Here is an 18,241-nt window from a genome sequence, read left to right as displayed (position 1 = left end):
ACCTAAATGCTTAATCACAGACTTCTTCAATAGTTGGAAGACTATTCTCATAGAATGATAATCTAGTCCGAAGGCCAAATTTGGACATTGGCTTTGGCACTGGTAAGCTTGGGGGACTTGATAAAACCTGACTCTCATAATCCAACAGCTGTTTGGATACAGCACAAAAACAATCAAGCATTTCTGAGTCTGCTATCTAAAAAAATAAATAAAAAGCACATGTTTGAGTATCTTCATCAATAAAAATAAACAATTTACAAAAACTCTTGGTATAATGACCCTACACCCTGGACAACCAGCTATTGTCCTAACTGCAGGCTTTCATCAAACTTCACAGCTTTAGTGTTATACTCAAATAATATAGCAGTTTATAAATAATCAGCATGCAAAATTATGAGTTATTACTCAGATCAGAGAGGTTTTACATAAAAATGTTAACTGGACTGTTGCCAGCATTTTATCAAGTCTTTTTTATTTCACTCCAGTTTTACAATTCTACAGAGAGCTTTGGATAAACATGTATATATTGAACAGTTCTACACAGAGTGCTGGATAGTACTGAAGCTTAAGGTAGGAAGACTATCCCAAAGCAAAGCCAATTCAAACAAATAAAACCAATAAGTTCAGTGAAGAACTAAATGTGGACAGAGATAACATGTTTATTGTTTGTCACAATGTTTGCTCTGTATTGGTAATCATTCAGAAACGCAATGTTTCTTGCCATGAAATTAAATATCTGTAAAATAACACACAGGGCAATTCAAATATAGATTTTTCAACAGCTGTGTTGTATCGTTTGTATCATGATGACCGCCTTTCATATGCAATATATCACTATCACAATCTTGGATATGATATGTATCGCGGTAGTTTTCCACTGTTTTGGATATGATATGTATCACGTTAGTGTTGCACCTTCTTGGATATGATATGTATCACGGTAGTTTTGCACCATTTTGGTAATGATATGTATCATGGTAGTGTTGCACCGTTTTGGATATGATATGTATTACAGTAGTTTTGCATACATAAATAAAATTACAAAATATACAAGTAAGTCCTTGTTTGCACAACATTTATCACTTGTATCCTTGAATAAATGATGATACTAAATTCCCAGAACAAACAAAAACAAAAAGGTTTCCTTTTGTTTCTTTTTTGAAATGTCAACTAAACAATGACTATATGCATTACAATGATTTAAAAACACAATATCATATCCTGCCCAATTAGATGCACCTGACATGATAACAACTGTGGAGGGTGCCTCTGTTAAAGACTCAAACATATTGTGAGTGCAAACTGCAGTATGAACGTTATCAGAAAAGCTCTGATTATTGTCATAATTTTTATTTTCTCCAAACCTGTCAATAAATTTAATTTTAATCAACAGATAAAATAATGCTCAGTAAAATGAATTGCATGCATCTGACATAGGTAAATGATGGTGTCAAAAAAAAAAATCAGAGCAGAAACAATTGTGTTACTGAGCAAAGTCAAATCTAGGTGCTCTTAGGAGTACTCTGTGACTGATATCAAGACCAACTCTTTGGGTACTCTGTGACTGATATCAAGACTGACTCTTAGGGTACTTTGTGACTGATTTCAGTGCTGACTCTTATGGTACTCTGTGACTGATATCAAGGCTGACTCTTTGGGTACTCTGATACAAAAACTGAATATTAGGCTACTCTCTGACTGATATCAAGACTGACTCTTAGGGTACTCCCTGACAGATGTCAAGACTGACTCTTTGGATACTCTCTAGAGATGTCAAAAGTTTGGGAAATTTCTACCAGGTACCCAATGAAAAGGAAATTGTATTAAATGTGAACTTGAACTTCTCTGTTGTAGGTTCACACATGCCAACCCCCAAGAGCGGTACAAGCCAAAGTATTCCTAATATAAGTGGCAATAAAGCGCAATCTGAGCATAAAAAGAACAATCTATCTATAACATGCCATAGTTACAGAAAACTGTATGAAAACGTTCATTTATTTTTGCTACTTACCTGAATCTGCAGTTAAAACTTTTGTCACAAATTGGCTAAATCCATGTCGATTAGTAGTTAGTACAAGAGTATAGACACAAAAGAAATTGATAAATTATTTATGCATAACCCTCACTTTAACTATAATAGTAAAAGTCACATGGGTCATTTTGTTTTAAAATTTAACACTTTAACTATAATAGTAAAAGTCACATGGGTCATTTTGTTTTAAAATTTAACACTAATTTACTTTAACCAAAGTCTATTCAGTCCTGACAATGGAATGTTCTGCACCTTAACTGTTATCAAGAAAACTTCCAGATGAAAATTATCGATCTCTACTGTCTTTTACAATGGTGGCCATGTACTAAACATGGGTCAAGAAAACATCATGTCAGGTGGAATTGTCACAATATCGGGTAGTTATGAATTTGTTTATTACTCTGCATAGCCTTTATTGTGACATCACAGAATGCAACATTCAATCCTGATTGTAATGGATCACACCTTTAGGTTCATTTCGTCCAAAAATGACTAAGTGCTTTATCATTAATTTTGTTGTATACACTTCTCAGGGCATCTAAATAATGACCTTCCAAAGGAATGTGGATGTATAAGAATCCAAAAGAAGTGAATACTTGTAACTTAAAGGTATGTAGAATCAAATTCTAAAAAATGACATCCATTACTGAAATAGTTGGTGTCGAATGTGTATTTGACTCATGGGACATTTACTATAGTCTACATGTCTATGGTTTGTCCCGTAACAACGATCCAGTGCAACAGGTTTTTAAGTTTAACAAAATCCTTCTCCTCAAACATATTTCAGTCATATAGCATCCATCAGTCAGCTGTTTTTGACATAAGGTTTGTGTAATATGGGCCAGCATTTGCTGATGACTGACACTTGGATTATAAGCTGTACTTATATTGGTTTCTGGTGTAAGGGCATGAATAGAAAAAACAGACTGAAGGACAAATGATTTCTACCCAACAAAAGAGAGTGAAACTGAAAAATAATGCGAATCATGTGATAAGGTCAATTAATCCCTGGTTATTAAGCATGAAAAGGCATTATCTATCAACCAAACATAGGTTAATATAGTAAAAAAAGCTATATACAACCATATCTAGTAATGTTGTTGTTGTGGGGTTTAACGCCATTTTTCAGCACATGATAGGCTATGCATGGCGACCAGTATTAATAGTGGAGGAAGAACCCGGGAAAACCCCGAGAAGAACCACCAACCCTCGAGAAGCTACTGGCAAGCTTTCTCACATACCCACATTGGCCAAATCCTGGACTCGAACCCACGCAGACAGGTGAGATGGCAGTGATCCATAACGAAGAGCGCTTTAGACCACTCGGCCACTCGGGGCCCCTATCTAGTAATGATTTCTGGAGAAAGGTTTCTGATAAGAATATTTGAAAATTATTCTGCTTGCGAAAAAGTACTTGCAGATTCATCATGAAAAATACTAAACTTAAACCACAACCAATGATATTAAAATATTAATAATAAGTGAACAAATATTCTTGAGAAAGGCTCAACCTATCCAGTTTCAAATAATATGGTCCCATTATATCTCAAGAAAATATTTCATAATACAAAACAAGGCAACACTTTAATTTAAGATCATTTGCAGCTAACAAACTTTCCATTCCAAAATCAAATAAAGAACTCGAAGAAGTTTCAATATCTGGGACCACTAATTTGGAAGAATCCCAATGGAAATTAGAAAAATTCCAAATATAAATGTAATTAATAATGATAATAATATAACTGAATAAACAGTGGAACTTGACTGATTTGAGAAATACAACTTATGCATATGAATTCACAAACCTTCCACTTTTTTTGCCTCCTTATTTTGGTATCGTACACACTCAGCTGGAATTATTATCTTGTAACATTTTTGGTTTCATTATGTCCATATATAAATTTAGCTTCTTATTAATGTGTTTGCTTTTTTCTATCAGTATGAACTTGTGTATTGTTTTTTCTTCAGTCTTGTTTTCTCCTCTGTTCAAAGAATAAAAATTGTGTGTGTCTTTCTTAATGCGAATGCGACTATGTACTAAGTAGGTAAATATGCACAAAAAGACCACAAAGAGGAATAATTGTCATCCCCTTGAAATAAAAAGTTGCTATTTTATTATTATTATTGTATTTGTTTAAAAGAAACAATGGTCAGCTCAAATCCATACTTGACAATCAGAAAATTCATTCAACTGCCTGAAATTTCAGTCGATTTAGTGAATTTTCAATCAACAATGTATGCCAATGAACTGGTTATGTCACTAATATCACTTTAGCTGCATATTACTCAGTTAATTCAGTCCCCAAATTATACTGGTATTGTTGGCAGTCTGGGCTCCAATCTCAACTATTTTAAAACATTGCAATTGGTACAGACACTTACTGGTACCTTTGGGTGGCCTGAACATTATATTTCCATATCAAACTCGATGTTTGACAACTTGCAAATCCACATGGAAGGACATACCACTATCATCCATTATCCAGAACTGCCAACCCTCCAGACTTGCAAGTAGTGAAAAGAGGGATACAAATTAGTGAATTCTGAACAGTGAAAAATTATACTATGAAACTAGCTCCATTGACTTTGATGGTCAGTACTGTAATATATTAAAATCCCAATATAAAACTGAAACATATTATTTACATTGATTACATGTACAACTTTATCTGCAGCCAAATTTACTGATACACAAAACTTTCACACTATTTGACATGACATGATGATGTGGCAGACTTGAACTTCCTCAATTTTCAAAACAGTTCAGGCTTCTTGCCTGCTGGTTAATCATGATGACTAAAACTGCTGAAAAATTCAGCACCTAAGAAGGCACTAAAGTTTGTCTTCTTTTTCTTCACAAAAGGATTTACACTTTCACTGTCACTGTTGTTATCTCCAGATGAGAAAGGCAGGTTATATTCAACAAGAACACTCACAAACAATGCTACAGCATTTGTAGCTTGGGGGACTTGAGTAGGTGGCTTAAAGTACTCCAGAGCTGAAATTGGCTGCGGGTGCTCTTAATGTTCCAAATATCTATATGCTTTTGCTAGCAGTGTGCTTTTTCACATCATTCTGCCACATGCCCATGGGGGCTTGTATCATTGCTTACAATTTATCTGTCATACATGTACTAGATAATATTATTATATAGTACATGTATGATAGATAAATTGTAATCAATGGTATGAGCCCCTGTGCACATTCCAAATTCTAATTTTCGCGGCACACTAATGTGCAAAAAGCATAATGTCCATCGATGTTTCATGGCTGAACGCAAGGCCAATTTTTGGTGTACTCCAATCTATGCTTCACTTTTTGTGGAATACATATCTCTTTTCCTTGGAGGTGAAAATATTTTTAGTACCTCAATTAAGAAACAGTATTAATCCAGATGAAAATCTAACAGTTAATGATTAGTGTGTCAGTGCATGTGCAGAAAAATATGAACTCGAACAAATTACAACATATGCTAATTATTCAATATCTAAAGAAATCCCTACACTCGAAAAAGCTGTCTTCATTTAGTGTTTGCTATAAAAAATTACTTGCTATGAGTTTGTACATGTGCCATTTTAAAAAGAAAATCTGAGTTGGGTCCATTTTTGTAAAACTTCTGTTCTAAATATAGATTAAATACTTTACAATGCTTGCTACAGGGCAAACTGTAACAATTGGATATAGTTCTACTAACATTGTGACTGTTATTGGCTTCAGTGACAATGGCTGATATCGCTACTAGCACTTAACGGGATAAAAGTTATTTTATTCCTGATTTAAACCGATTGAGAATTCAGGAATTTATGATCTCTTTGCATGCGGCGTGAATGGCTATCAAGAGTCATGAAATTCACCCCAAAATCGTGAGGGTTGGCAGGTCTGATTATCATTTAATACTACTCGACTACACTGGTAGGTAATGGTTGTTCCATCACAGCTAGTAACAGAGGAGATGCTTGCTCATTCTCAAATTTTTGGTTGATTTAGTTATCTGAGTATACTGTCCCACACTAAGAACATACCAATGCAGGTTTGGGAGCTGACTGGGCAAATCCAAAAGGCCACAATACTTAAATACAGAAGGTGCCTATTAATATAATTAACACAAACCATTATTAATACAAAGGGGATAAGGGGATGTGTCATTCTGGTAGACAGTCTTTCTGAATATGTTTGAACAACTTGGTTGTAAAAATTCAGTTGTAAACCTTTGAAGTTTCTTCGTAAACAGATTTTGGTCATATAAGTGCTTGCATGCTAAAAGTATGTCTATAAAAATCAAGATCAACTGAAATCATCAACAAAATTACACAAACATGATAATTTGATATGCATTTACTTAAATAAAAAAGATATGTGCATGCTTGCTATAACAAATTATGGGAACCAAAGGTAGTTTGTGTGATTTGTCTTCCACTGGTTTTAAAAGCTGCATATCTCTCAACTGTTTCTGTAAGAATCCCACAGCCTTGAAGCGTCTGAGTTTATATATACCTTCAAGTAATCAGAAACAATTCAAGTCCAATAAAAATAAACTGTGTTTCCATTGCTGTAGAGTTAGTCGGATTCCTTGACTAATTCCACCAATTCCAATATTAAAATTCAAACTGGGAAAAGTCAATGTCCAGATCTGACTGCATCAATCTTGGTTTTTGCTATTATTCCCTAGGTCTGTACCACATATAACATGCTAAAATACCAGATATGATCCTTAAGTTGGGAAAATTAAAACAGAAATTAACCCACTCATCTCTATTCTGATGGACATATAAAAGCAAACTAGAAATTTAGAGCTGATGTTGAGAAATTAAGTTTATTATTCAATTAAAGTTTGCTTAGGTGCTATACTCTAGTGCCATTCAATTTGCTGTAGTCTTTAATCACTGTTCATGTGTTCTGTTCCAACAAATAGCTCTGAAAGTCCCATTTAATGACATGAAAATAAAAACCACTTCAAGTGCATCTATGAATAGTGTGCTAATTGTTAAATATTTAACTCTTTTGTTTAACTGTCTTTATCCTGTTTGATATATATGTCTACTTGAACTGTCTTTATCCTGTGAGTGCTACACATATATACATCTACTTGAACTGTCTTTATCCTGTGAGTGCTACAGATATATACTTCTACTTGAACTGTCTTTATCCTGTGAGTGTTACAGATCTATCTTTCGACTTTAGCCATCTTATCCTGTGAGTGTTACAATGTATGTCAACTAGAACAAAGTAACATACCACTGTTGTAAGAAGCCCAGATGCATACACTACTGGCTTTATTACCATTCTAAATTCTTTTGAGACATCAATGCTTTGATTTCCAATGATGGACAGGTTGTAAGCCTCTTGAGACAATTTCTGTTGGAGAGCATCAATTTGATTTTTTAATTTCTGTCATTTTCATTGCTGATGTTATCAGCATGTCATCTCTTGTTTAAGTGCAGCTAGTTATTGTCATGCAGGAAAATAGGAAATTGTAGTCTTACACTAAAGCAACCAGTCTATATAAATAATCTGTCTGTCAGTCAAATGCTTTATTTCAACATCATGTGTAAAGAGTTTTATTAACACCGAGGAACATCAGAGGGATGGAGACACAAAAATTTCCACTGATTATTATGACATGTGGACATATTATTCATACCTTAGTGGACCATCAGGATTTACTTTCCACAATGGTGCTAAATGCACGACCTAGGTTGAATGGTGCTAAAAGCATGGCCTAGATTGAATGGTGCTAAAAGCATGGCCTAGATTGAATGGTGCTAAAAGCATGGCCTAGGCTGAATGGTGCCAAAAGCATGGCCTAGGATGAACCTTGCATGCAGTCCTGTATATCAAATTGTGGCATTCATGTTCTGTTCTATTTGTAGCCTTTAAAGCATTACTCAGACTTCAAAGAACTATACCTGGCATATGTTCTGTACATCAAGAAGCAGGAAGTTGATTATGATGGAGGTTGGACCATAGTGTTTAATATAATACCGCAAGGCACACACAGCAAGGGTACATGGCTGAAATGGAATAAAGACAAAACAAATAAATTCAAAATAAATGTTTCTTTTTTCATTCTTGGAAAAAGATTCATCATAAAGAACAGTTCAACTTAAATATTTGAACTCCAATAGAATAAATGATTTGCTTGAATAACTGACCTATTCAACAGCATCTCGATTTCATTAAAATGGAAGATTTTATTGTGAGAAAGTGTAGACCTGATTTAACTGAAATATTGAGCCACTACTGAAAATTTCATATGCAGAAATGTCAAGGTGTCAGCTGTCTGTGAAGACTAGACAAACAAGAGATTCATAGGGGACTGCGTAACTGTTAGTTGACTTGCAAGGACCCAGACAATAAACGTCTGTTGACTTGAGGTCTGATTGGCCTGTGTTCCACTTGGATAGACACTATTTGATTGACTGCTGTCATCAGTCAGAAGGACAAATGGCGGTTCAAGTAACTGAAATTGTCATCTTTCAAAAGCAGTGAATACACACACACATATTTTCTCTTAGATACTTTCAATAAACTGATAAACATTTTTAATAACATGGATCCTAGTCTTTTGATATAAAACAAAACAGATTTATGTGTATATGATCTGGATTTTAAATGTAGCTTTACATTTTTTCAGTCATATTGCTATGATGTCTGCAGTTTGGCAGTTTATAGTGACGTCTAGCACTGGGGCATCATGCCACAGACATGTAGCATGATGTCCCACCCAGTCACATTATCCTGACACCAGGCAGACCAGTCCTAACACTAACCTCTTAATGCTGAGCGCCTAGCGAGGCAGCTGTTTGTACCATATTTACATCTTTGGTACATCTTGGCTGGGGTTCAAATCTGTGACCTCCCCCATCTGAGATGGATGCTCTTAACTACAAGGCCACCAGAGCAATCCAAAACAGTAAAACCAAAAGAGAATTTACAAACGGGCTGAAATGAGATCTTTTAAACTGTTTAAGTAAAACGATAGACCACCCTCTGTGCTGTCAGCATTCATTACCTATCTTAACAGTATATCCTAACGATTTTATCAAACTAGCCATAAAAAGGTTTGAGAAAGATTGGTAGACTGGAAGGATGGGATAGTTGAAAATCTATTATTTGTTCATCTAAGAGACTAGAGACTCAATGATGTTTACATTTGTAAAACTGACTCAGTAGCTACTGATTCAACATACTGTTATGACATTTTCGTCTTAAACTAAGTAGCAGAAAAGAATGAAATCCAAAAAGTTTTGTAAAACTAAACAAAGAATTTATTTCCCAAAAGTACGAAGTGAAAATTAGTAAAACAACTTATGGTGTTGTGAATTAAATCCCTAATAGTCCTAAAAGTTTTATCACCAGTCATCCGAAAGTTACACTGAATGAATTCCAGTGGCGTATTGAATGAATTCCAATCTTGAATGTACTGATGTATCAACAACCTGGAATGTGCTGATGTGCTAACAGTCTTGACGTATCACAGTGGTATCCAGTGTTTTTAAAGGAATTCACAATAATCCCAAAAGTGATTTCCTTCAAAAAGTAAAATGAGCACTTTGTAATTGCAATGAATAATTAAAATAAATCCTTTCAAGTTAAACCTGAACACAACTAAATGACTGATTCCACTAGATATGTTAAGATAAGAATGAATAATTCTGTTGTAAACAATTTTTGTATAAAACCCTAAGACACAATAAGAGGAACAGGAACATTTCCAGAACATTCTAAGCTGTAAATGAGGTCAGGTCTTTTAAATAAATTTTCATAAAGAACATGGCAAACATCAGGTAGATTTTCCCCCAATGTCCTAAACACAGATCCATGCAAACATGTTTACAAATTTAATCTTAAAGTTTAAAAGTTTAGTCTACACTCTTGAACAAAAGTTAGCTATGTAAGATGTTCACAAAATGAGCCTTACTCTCTCCAATCATGGACAAAATTACACACCCAATATAGATATACATAACAATATATAATGCTCTGAAAGTGAATATTTAAGGCATAAATTAATAAATCCATAACCAGAGCACCTGTGATCATTATCAGCTTCACCTGCTGAGATTCTTCCATTCAGGGATTTTAATTCCTCCATGCTCAAGTAACCATTCCATTTAAGAATTTATTTTGGGCATTGAGTTTACATTTTTTATCCCTGTGCACTACTTTGGGAATAAATGCAGCAGCGATTTTGAAAAAATGGTTTCGTATTTCCTTAGTTTGCATTTTCTATCAATGGATCATGTGCTCTTGATTGGTGCACAAACTGATAAAAATCATCAAGACATTCCTGCCAGTGAACGAAACTGACTGTCTTTTTCATTAAGCATGGGATGTGGTCAATTTTAATGACCTTTCATCTTTATTTTCTTGTGTCTCCTTTATGTACCCTGTGACAGTCATCATTGAGGAAACTTTCTAGCACTCACCAAAATATGAAAAAAAAGGGTCACTGGCACAACGGTGCAGCCTAGAATGAACCCTGTTGATATATCAATGTACATCTTCATGTATGTCTGTCTGTATGTATTATCACTTAAATGCACCTCGGCACAACAGTGACTCTATGATACAAAATAAAATTAAAAAAATGTAAAACTGAAGAACTGCACAAAAGTTAGGAAAATGAATCCTTCCAAATAAATATAAGCATGATGTACAAGAAGACAAAATAGAAAAGGTAAGATCTTAAAATTCTGTCAAAGGTATATAAAAAAAGAAATGTAAAACATGTAAAATCCTTAAAACATATAGTCAAAATCTGTTATATAAACCACATTCCCTTAAAAAGTCAAGAGATTTTCTTGGGTAGTAAATCACAACAGTTCTTCATTGAGTTCAGATAAGAAAATCTTCTCTCACTCGACAATAATGTGCTCCACCATCACTGGACCCTGGTATGGTATGTACTTTCAGTGAGGTTCACCCTTCAGGTGGTACCATTTTTACCATAAATTTTGGGACTCCATTACTGGACCCTGGTATGGTATGTACTTTCAGTGAAGTTCACCCTTCAGGTGGTACCATTTTTACCATAAATTTTGGGACACCATCACTGGACCCTGGTATGGTATGTACTTTCAGTGAGGTTCACCCTTCAGGTGGTACCAATTTTACCATAAATTTTGGGACACCATAGATTAATTTTTTAAAGTAATTGTTTGGTCTGGGACAAACTTTTTTTGTTTTTAGTCAAAAGTTTTGGGAAAACTTTGAAATCATTTGAAAATGTAAAAAAATGCACTTAAACTTAAATTTAAAAATTAATAATATTGAGATAAAATTCTTTAATCTACCACAGCATCACCTCATCAACCCAACCCATCTCCTGACATGTATGATCGATCCTTTCAGTGCATGAATATTTTCTTAGCTCCCTCATGCAGTGAAAAATTAACATTGATGCAACACATCTGCTGTGGAAACTGCAAGGTCTAAACTTGAATTTTCATATCTGCATCAGTTGTGTGAATTCTCATATTTTGAACCACCTTCTCATCTATAGTCAGTCTAGTAATGAGATCAAACTACACTGGAGTTTCAGCCATGTTATGGATCATGTTGTTGGCAAAAGCATCTTCTCCTCTGGTCTTTACAAATTCATGGAATGATTTTATCTCGACCAAATCTTCAAAGACACTGGGTCATCAATGACCATTTATATATATATATATATATATATATATATATATATATATATATATATATATATATGCACACTTAAAAGAATCCAAAGTCAGCTTCATTAGCCAACCAAGTTTCCAATATGTTAACCCTATCCACACCTTGGTGGATCAAACAGATGTTTTAGTGCTTTATCCTAGCAATATCTGTTGGATTTCATGAGTTGCCTCCCTTAGTATGTGATGAAAACTAACCAACAGTGTGTAACAGTGGTGCATTGTTCACTGGCCGAAAATGGTGCAGGCAATTGACTTCAAAAAGATACTTTGTAAGTTTATCATCAAAATTATGACTACGTACCCAAGAGAAGCCATTATATGTATATTTGAGTGAAAGGTAATTGTACAAAACATGGACAGGCAGTGGAATATTGCTTATTTACTTATTTACAGTCCACTCAAGTTGACTTGATTTATAAGTTGTGTGTTTCCCTTGTCTCGATCATGTAGGAACAGAGTTCAAATTTGAATAATTTAATTTTCATTAGATGTGGAGGCTTGCCACTGCATCCAATGAATTTCACAAACCTGAAGCACAGAAATATCTGCTCGATACACTGAGATGTAGATAGTGTTAACATATCGGAACCTAGGCTAGTGAAGATGCTTCTGTCATTGGCTTGCTTTGCAATAAAAGAAACTTTGAATTTATTTGATATCCTGCATGTAAATTAAATGAGTTTACTTCTTGCTACCAACTGTATTAATTCACCACCTGGTCTTCTATTTGTTTGCCATCTGTACTCTAACAGACACTGATGGCTGCAGGGTAAATACTTTTTATAACCTATGTTAGGAAAAGATTGTCATTTGCACTCACCGTGAATGTATTTTCAAGGTACTGTTATACAGCTAATCTGGATATAATACAATCTTGGCTATTTGGCACCTTACATCATGCCATGCATTTGGAAGAGGGTAAATTCAGAGCAGCTTATGTGGTTTTATCTTCCCTTTAATTATTCTTTATGCCAATATACAGAATACATTTTCTAAATTATGAGCATCCGCATCACATTAAAAAACCCATGCTGCAGAAACCAACACAGCTGAAAACTCAATGTATCAACGAAAACGAGCTAGGGGAGAGTGTACGAAGCACACTAGCCAAACCAAAGAGGGAGCTGACGTGCAACAAATCTTTCCACAAAAACTGTTACAAGGATTCAGGCATGTAAGAACACTACATGAGACCAGGTAAACAGCACAAGATGCCAAGGAGATGGACAGATACAGGTCTGAGACGATAGGACTGAGTGAAGTTTGAAGGATAACATCAGGTCAAATCACCATGGTGTCAGGACATCCGCTCTATTCAGGAATGCCCAGTGAGGATGATGACCAGAGGAATGGAGTGGGAATGATGTTAAGCAAGAAAGTAAAATGAAGCTAATGGAGTGGGAACCAGTCAGCAAGAGGATTTTGACATCCTGCTTCCAGTCAAATTTCCAAGAGATAACCATTGTGCAGTGCTACACTCCTGCAAATCTTGCAGCTAGGAAGCCAAGGAGGATTTTTATGAGCAAGTGCAGAGCGTGTTTGAGAGAGTATGAAAGAGGGTGTCATACTTGTGATTGGCAACAAGAAAGCAAAAGTTAGTAGCAACATCTGACAGGAGCTCATCATGGGTAAAGAGGCCGCCTAGGAGAGACGAATGACAATGGAGAGCTCTTTGCTGACTTCTGTGGGCTGAACGACCTTATGATTGGTGGGACAGATTTTTCCATCATAGGATCCACAAGGTTACAAAGAATTCCCTGGAACAAAGGAGAAACAGATTTTGGCTCAGAGCATGTGCTGATGATAGAAAACCAAACAACAATTATCACCAGCATAAAGAAGACTGGACTGCAGAAACATCTGCAATGATACCTCCGGACACATGACTGTCGAGAAAGCAAATTTTTTAAAAAGGAAATTATGTTTCTCCAACAATACTTACCTGATCACATTACTTTATCATAACTTTCTTTGCTACCCCTAAATCTAGCCCTCCTGGAAAGAGGGAAAACATCTTTCTGTCTCTTTATAGAGTTTATAAAGGGAAGCAACTCTTATAGGTTAACTCCCCTTTCTACCCTCTTGGTGGAGACTATAGGACTCCTGGTACCATGGAAAAATGGGAACCAGTCTGGAAATGGGTGAAGATAAAATAAAGTATATATGGGTTTGGCAAGCCAGTATTGGTTGATAATGAAAGTTAGATTTTAATAAAAAGTATCTTTTGAGAGCTTATCCTAGTTGTAACTGAAAAAATTATAGAGACATTGTTTTATTGATGGAATATCATTCCTTTAACAGACTTGAGTTTGGAACACTCATTACTGAAATGTGCAATTTGGTGCAGAATTGAAAGCATATGTTTCAAACACATGTAGATCCCAAAAATGCGGCAACTCTGCACAACTGTCATCCATGATGCATCTGTACTGATAAATACAAGTTTGATGATGGACACTCAGAATTTAAAGTTACTGAATTTTTTAATATCATGGTGCTTGCATAGGAACTGAGTTAGTACCAAGAATCCTGGTATATCCAGTTTAAACCATTTGTTTTACTGGGACAACACCTTAAATAATGCTTGCATTGCTGGGAAGTGTGGGAGGCATTATTTGTAATGTGATCTGGTAAGTATTATAGAAGAAACATAATTTACATTAAAAAAAAATGTTTTCTCCAGCAAATACATTATCTGATCACATTGTATTAGGACAGGAAAGTGTAGGTGGAAATAACGAGCATACTATCTCTACCTTGCTCTATTACAAGGATGAACTTCTTCTAATGTTAGTTTAGCACGACAAGAGACTATTTGTGCATGTGTGCCAGAGATCCCTGTGGGATTATGCACTTGATTATTGTCTTACCATCAAACCAGGTGAATCCAGCAAAAGCTGCAAATTTATTTCTGGGTCAAGGCTGTCCTTTCACAAATGGGGAGCGGTCACTGTCTGTGCAGCCCAATGAGATTCAGTTCTCTCCTTAGTGATAACATTTTATGCAAATAAAGGCAAGAGAAGACAGAACCAGCCAGCTGCCACTGCTATGTCCTGAATTACAACAGTACATTCAAGGCTAGGCTCATAGAAGCCTACTTGCATTTTATTAGTTGAAATGTTTATTGTGTGCCTGAACAGTGTGAGTGAGCATGCTCTGGGTAAGTCAAAACTGGACTGCAAGTTGGAGATTACCTTGTTGTGGCCAAAATTGTCTCTTCCATTAAGTTTGAACTGAGATAATGGAACATTATCCCTTGATTGCAATAGTGCCTAATTTCTTGTCTTCATGAGAAAGGGAAAAAAGTTCACTTCTGAGGAATGGGTGCCTAGAGTGATACAACATAAGGGATGTGACACCAGTTGTTGATGATTTTCCCTTGTGTATCCTTAAAGTGGAGGATCTTCAACTGTTGCCATCCTCTCCACAATTAAAGCTCCAAATTCCTTTGATTGGGACATCCACAAAAGAACCTAGGAGGAAGGAGTTTTCTGGACATGGATCAAACAGTGACGATCTCGACTGCTTGAGCGAAGTGGAGGTCACAATGATATATATCTGCAGTACCGACAAAGGTGTTCTCTTACTGCGAGGCAAAGGCTACCAGAGGCATGTCAACAGAACCAAATTGTCCATCATTATCATGACTTTTTGTTTCAATGGATTTATTCTGCACTGAGAATGGCTTTAATTTCCAAGAGGTCAATATGAAGAGCCTTCTCTTAAAGAATCCATATGCCACTGACCATCACAGGTCCAGCAGTAAACTTGCATTTTAACAGGGAGATCTGGGCATTAACATAGGGCCCATTGCCAAGGAAGAAGCCATACAGACAATCAGAAAAATAAAGAGCAGTAAAGCCTCTGGCCCAGATAGCATCCCACCAAAAGTCTTAAAAGTAGATGTCACAGATATAGCAGACAGGAAATATGGGACTAAGAAGAGATGCCTTACAGGGGCTACGTTGTCAAGTTTCCTAAGACCTTAGTGACTGCCAGAACTGGAGAGATATTCAGTTCCTATCCCTACTGAGCAAGATTCTTACAAGGCTGATTTTGGAGAGCACTATGTCTGCAGTAGATTCCAGGCTGAGAGAAGAACAAGCAGGATACTGGGCTGGGAGGTCATGTGCAGACCAGATAGCAACACTCCCTATTATCACAGAACAATACCTAGAATGACAGTCAACCATGTATGTAAATTTTGTAGACTTCAGAAAAGTATTTGAAGCACCATTTGGAAAATCCTGAGTTACTATGGCATCCCAGGGAAGACTAAGGATTATCCAGTACCTCTACAAAGAAATGACCTGTCATGTCATACACAACACAGAGACTGTCTCCTTTCTCAGTTGACACTGGTGTCAGGCAAGGATGCTAACTTTTACCAATCATCCTCTCACTAGCGATAGACCAGGTGATTAAGACAAATGGCAATTGACCAACCAACAGTGTACTCGGAACAAAAACTATAAGATCTGGACTGACTGCAGCACATGCAATTAAAGATAGTGAGCCTACATACCATAACCGAAACTACCAGCCCGGAGATAGACGCTGACAAGACAAAATGCCTGCATGTCAATACAAACCAGAATGCACCTATTCTCTTTGAGAGACAAGACACTGAGAATGTCAAACAAGTTTAAATCTATTGCCAGCATTGTGAACGGGTCAGAAAGAACAGATAAGGATGCCATATCTTTATGACTCAAGACCAGTCTGGAGGAATGAGAAAATCCAACTGAAAACAAAATTTAGGCTATTCAACTCAGATATCAGACTAATGCTGCTCTATGGGGCAGAGACATGGAGACAAAGTGCTTGGAACATAAGCTATAGGTCTTTGTTAAAACTACAACTCTGACAGAACATGTATATTGGATGGCTGGACCAAATCCCTAACCAGGAGTTATGAGTAAGGACTTTACAGTAACCTATATCCAACACCATTAAGGAATGCAAGTAGGGATGAATTGAACATACCCTGTGGAGAGATGCACACAACATCACTTGCCATGCCCTGGATTGGAGCTAGGGGTGAAACGATAACTTGTGAAGCATACTGATATGATTTACAATGTACAGCCTGCGATATAGTACAATATCAATACAAATATAATTTTTTCATCCTTAGAAGGGCTGTCAGTGGTAGGGTGGTGCCATTTTATGTGTTCACATCTTGGTAGTATTTAAGTAAGCAGATTACAAACAGACATAGACTTATCATCAATTCATATACCATTCTCATCCTTCACAAAATATATAAAAAATTACTTCCAAATAAACTACCTGTTAGTGAGTTTAGACCAGTTCAGGTTGCTCCATTTTGATTAGACACAGGACTCATTTTGGTCAGAAACTAGATGCAGTGTTTCTATTATTAGTTGTTTATAATAAAAAAGCCAATCAGGTCAAACAGAACTGAACTGAATTTCTGGACAATGTCAAATCCAGTAAATAAAGTTACATTACAATAGCATGCAATGGAATTAAAAAAAATTAAAACTAACAAACAAACACTTAAATTAAATCAAATATAAATTAAATCAAATATACATAACATCCATCATCACATTCAATGATTACATATATTAATGTAAAAAGAGGACATTCCAAAGTTATTCCCCATAAACGATTTAAGCATTTTACAGATAATTTAAATGCCGATTTTGCGTAAAGTGTATCAATTCTTCACTGCTTGTATTGATATGGAAAAAGTATCAATACACTGATGAATAAATCGTTTCACCCCTAACTGGAACCCTGAAGACAAATGTTGAAGAAGACGATCAGCCATGACATGGCAATGTACTCTGGACACCAAACTTAAGAGCATCCACATGTCCTCGAGGGAGAGAAAACGACAGACCATAACCATGACAAATGGAGAGTTGCAGTGAAGGTTCTATATTTGATTGGGAATGAAGAGGAATGATGATGACAATGAAAGGGCTGTCAAATTTAAAAGGTTTTCAGAGAATTTCAGTACGGAAAGAGAAGCCAAAAAGTGCCGAAATTTGTATTTTGAGAGGTTTTAATGAATCTTGTATGGTTGTAGTTTCTGCTGTGAAGGAGGAGGCTTTATTAGGAAAGCAGCTCAAGATGGCCATGTGTTATTGCAATTGCATGTGTTGTTGCAATTGCAACTACAACCATGTCTCCATTTTCTGAATCTTCCATGCATAGGGGTATATGGCAATGATAGCAGGCTCCTGTTTCGTTAAATTTACTCAGAGAAAGGAGAGAATTTGTAAGAAGACCTTTTTGAATTGGCAAAGATAAAAAAAAATTGAGTGGGGTGGGGGTAAATAAACAGCATTGTTATTTTGATTTCAAACAGAATTTTTGCTGTATACACAATGGTTGCCAAGCAAAGGGAGATAACTCATGGTAAACAAAGGGTTATGAATTTTTAGGCATAATATCACTGTTTTTCCCGATCTGGGAAACGTCAGTAATTACAGCCTTAGAGCTCCAAGTCATATTACAAGTATAGTTACAACAGATTACAGTACAGACTTAG

At 35.9% G+C, this 18,241-nt stretch overlaps 1 protein-coding gene across 1 annotated transcript in view; it reads right to left on the bottom strand.

Moving 5' to 3' along the window:
- Positions 1-18,241, bottom strand: part of LOC149796361 (cyclin-G1-like) — a 43,298-nt gene that overhangs the window by 5,336 nt on the left and 19,721 nt on the right. The window contains exons 6-7 of the mRNA XM_089961030.1: positions 7,939-8,043; positions 3-196 (exon numbers count right to left, since the gene is read on the bottom strand). Coding sequence (XP_089817156.1) covers positions 11-196; positions 7,939-8,043 — 291 coding nt within the window. The 3' untranslated portion in view covers positions 3-10. The remainder of the gene's footprint in view (positions 1-2; positions 197-7,938; positions 8,044-18,241) is intronic.

This window comes from Sinohyriopsis cumingii, chromosome 6 (genome assembly GCF_028554795.1).
Source record: "Sinohyriopsis cumingii isolate HCF-2022 chromosome 6, ASM2855479v2, whole genome shotgun sequence".
NCBI classification, from domain to species: domain Eukaryota; kingdom Metazoa; phylum Mollusca; class Bivalvia; order Unionida; family Unionidae; genus Sinohyriopsis; species Sinohyriopsis cumingii.
The sequence above is the reverse complement of the archived record's forward strand: the minus strand, read 5'-3'. Positions and strand labels throughout refer to the sequence as shown.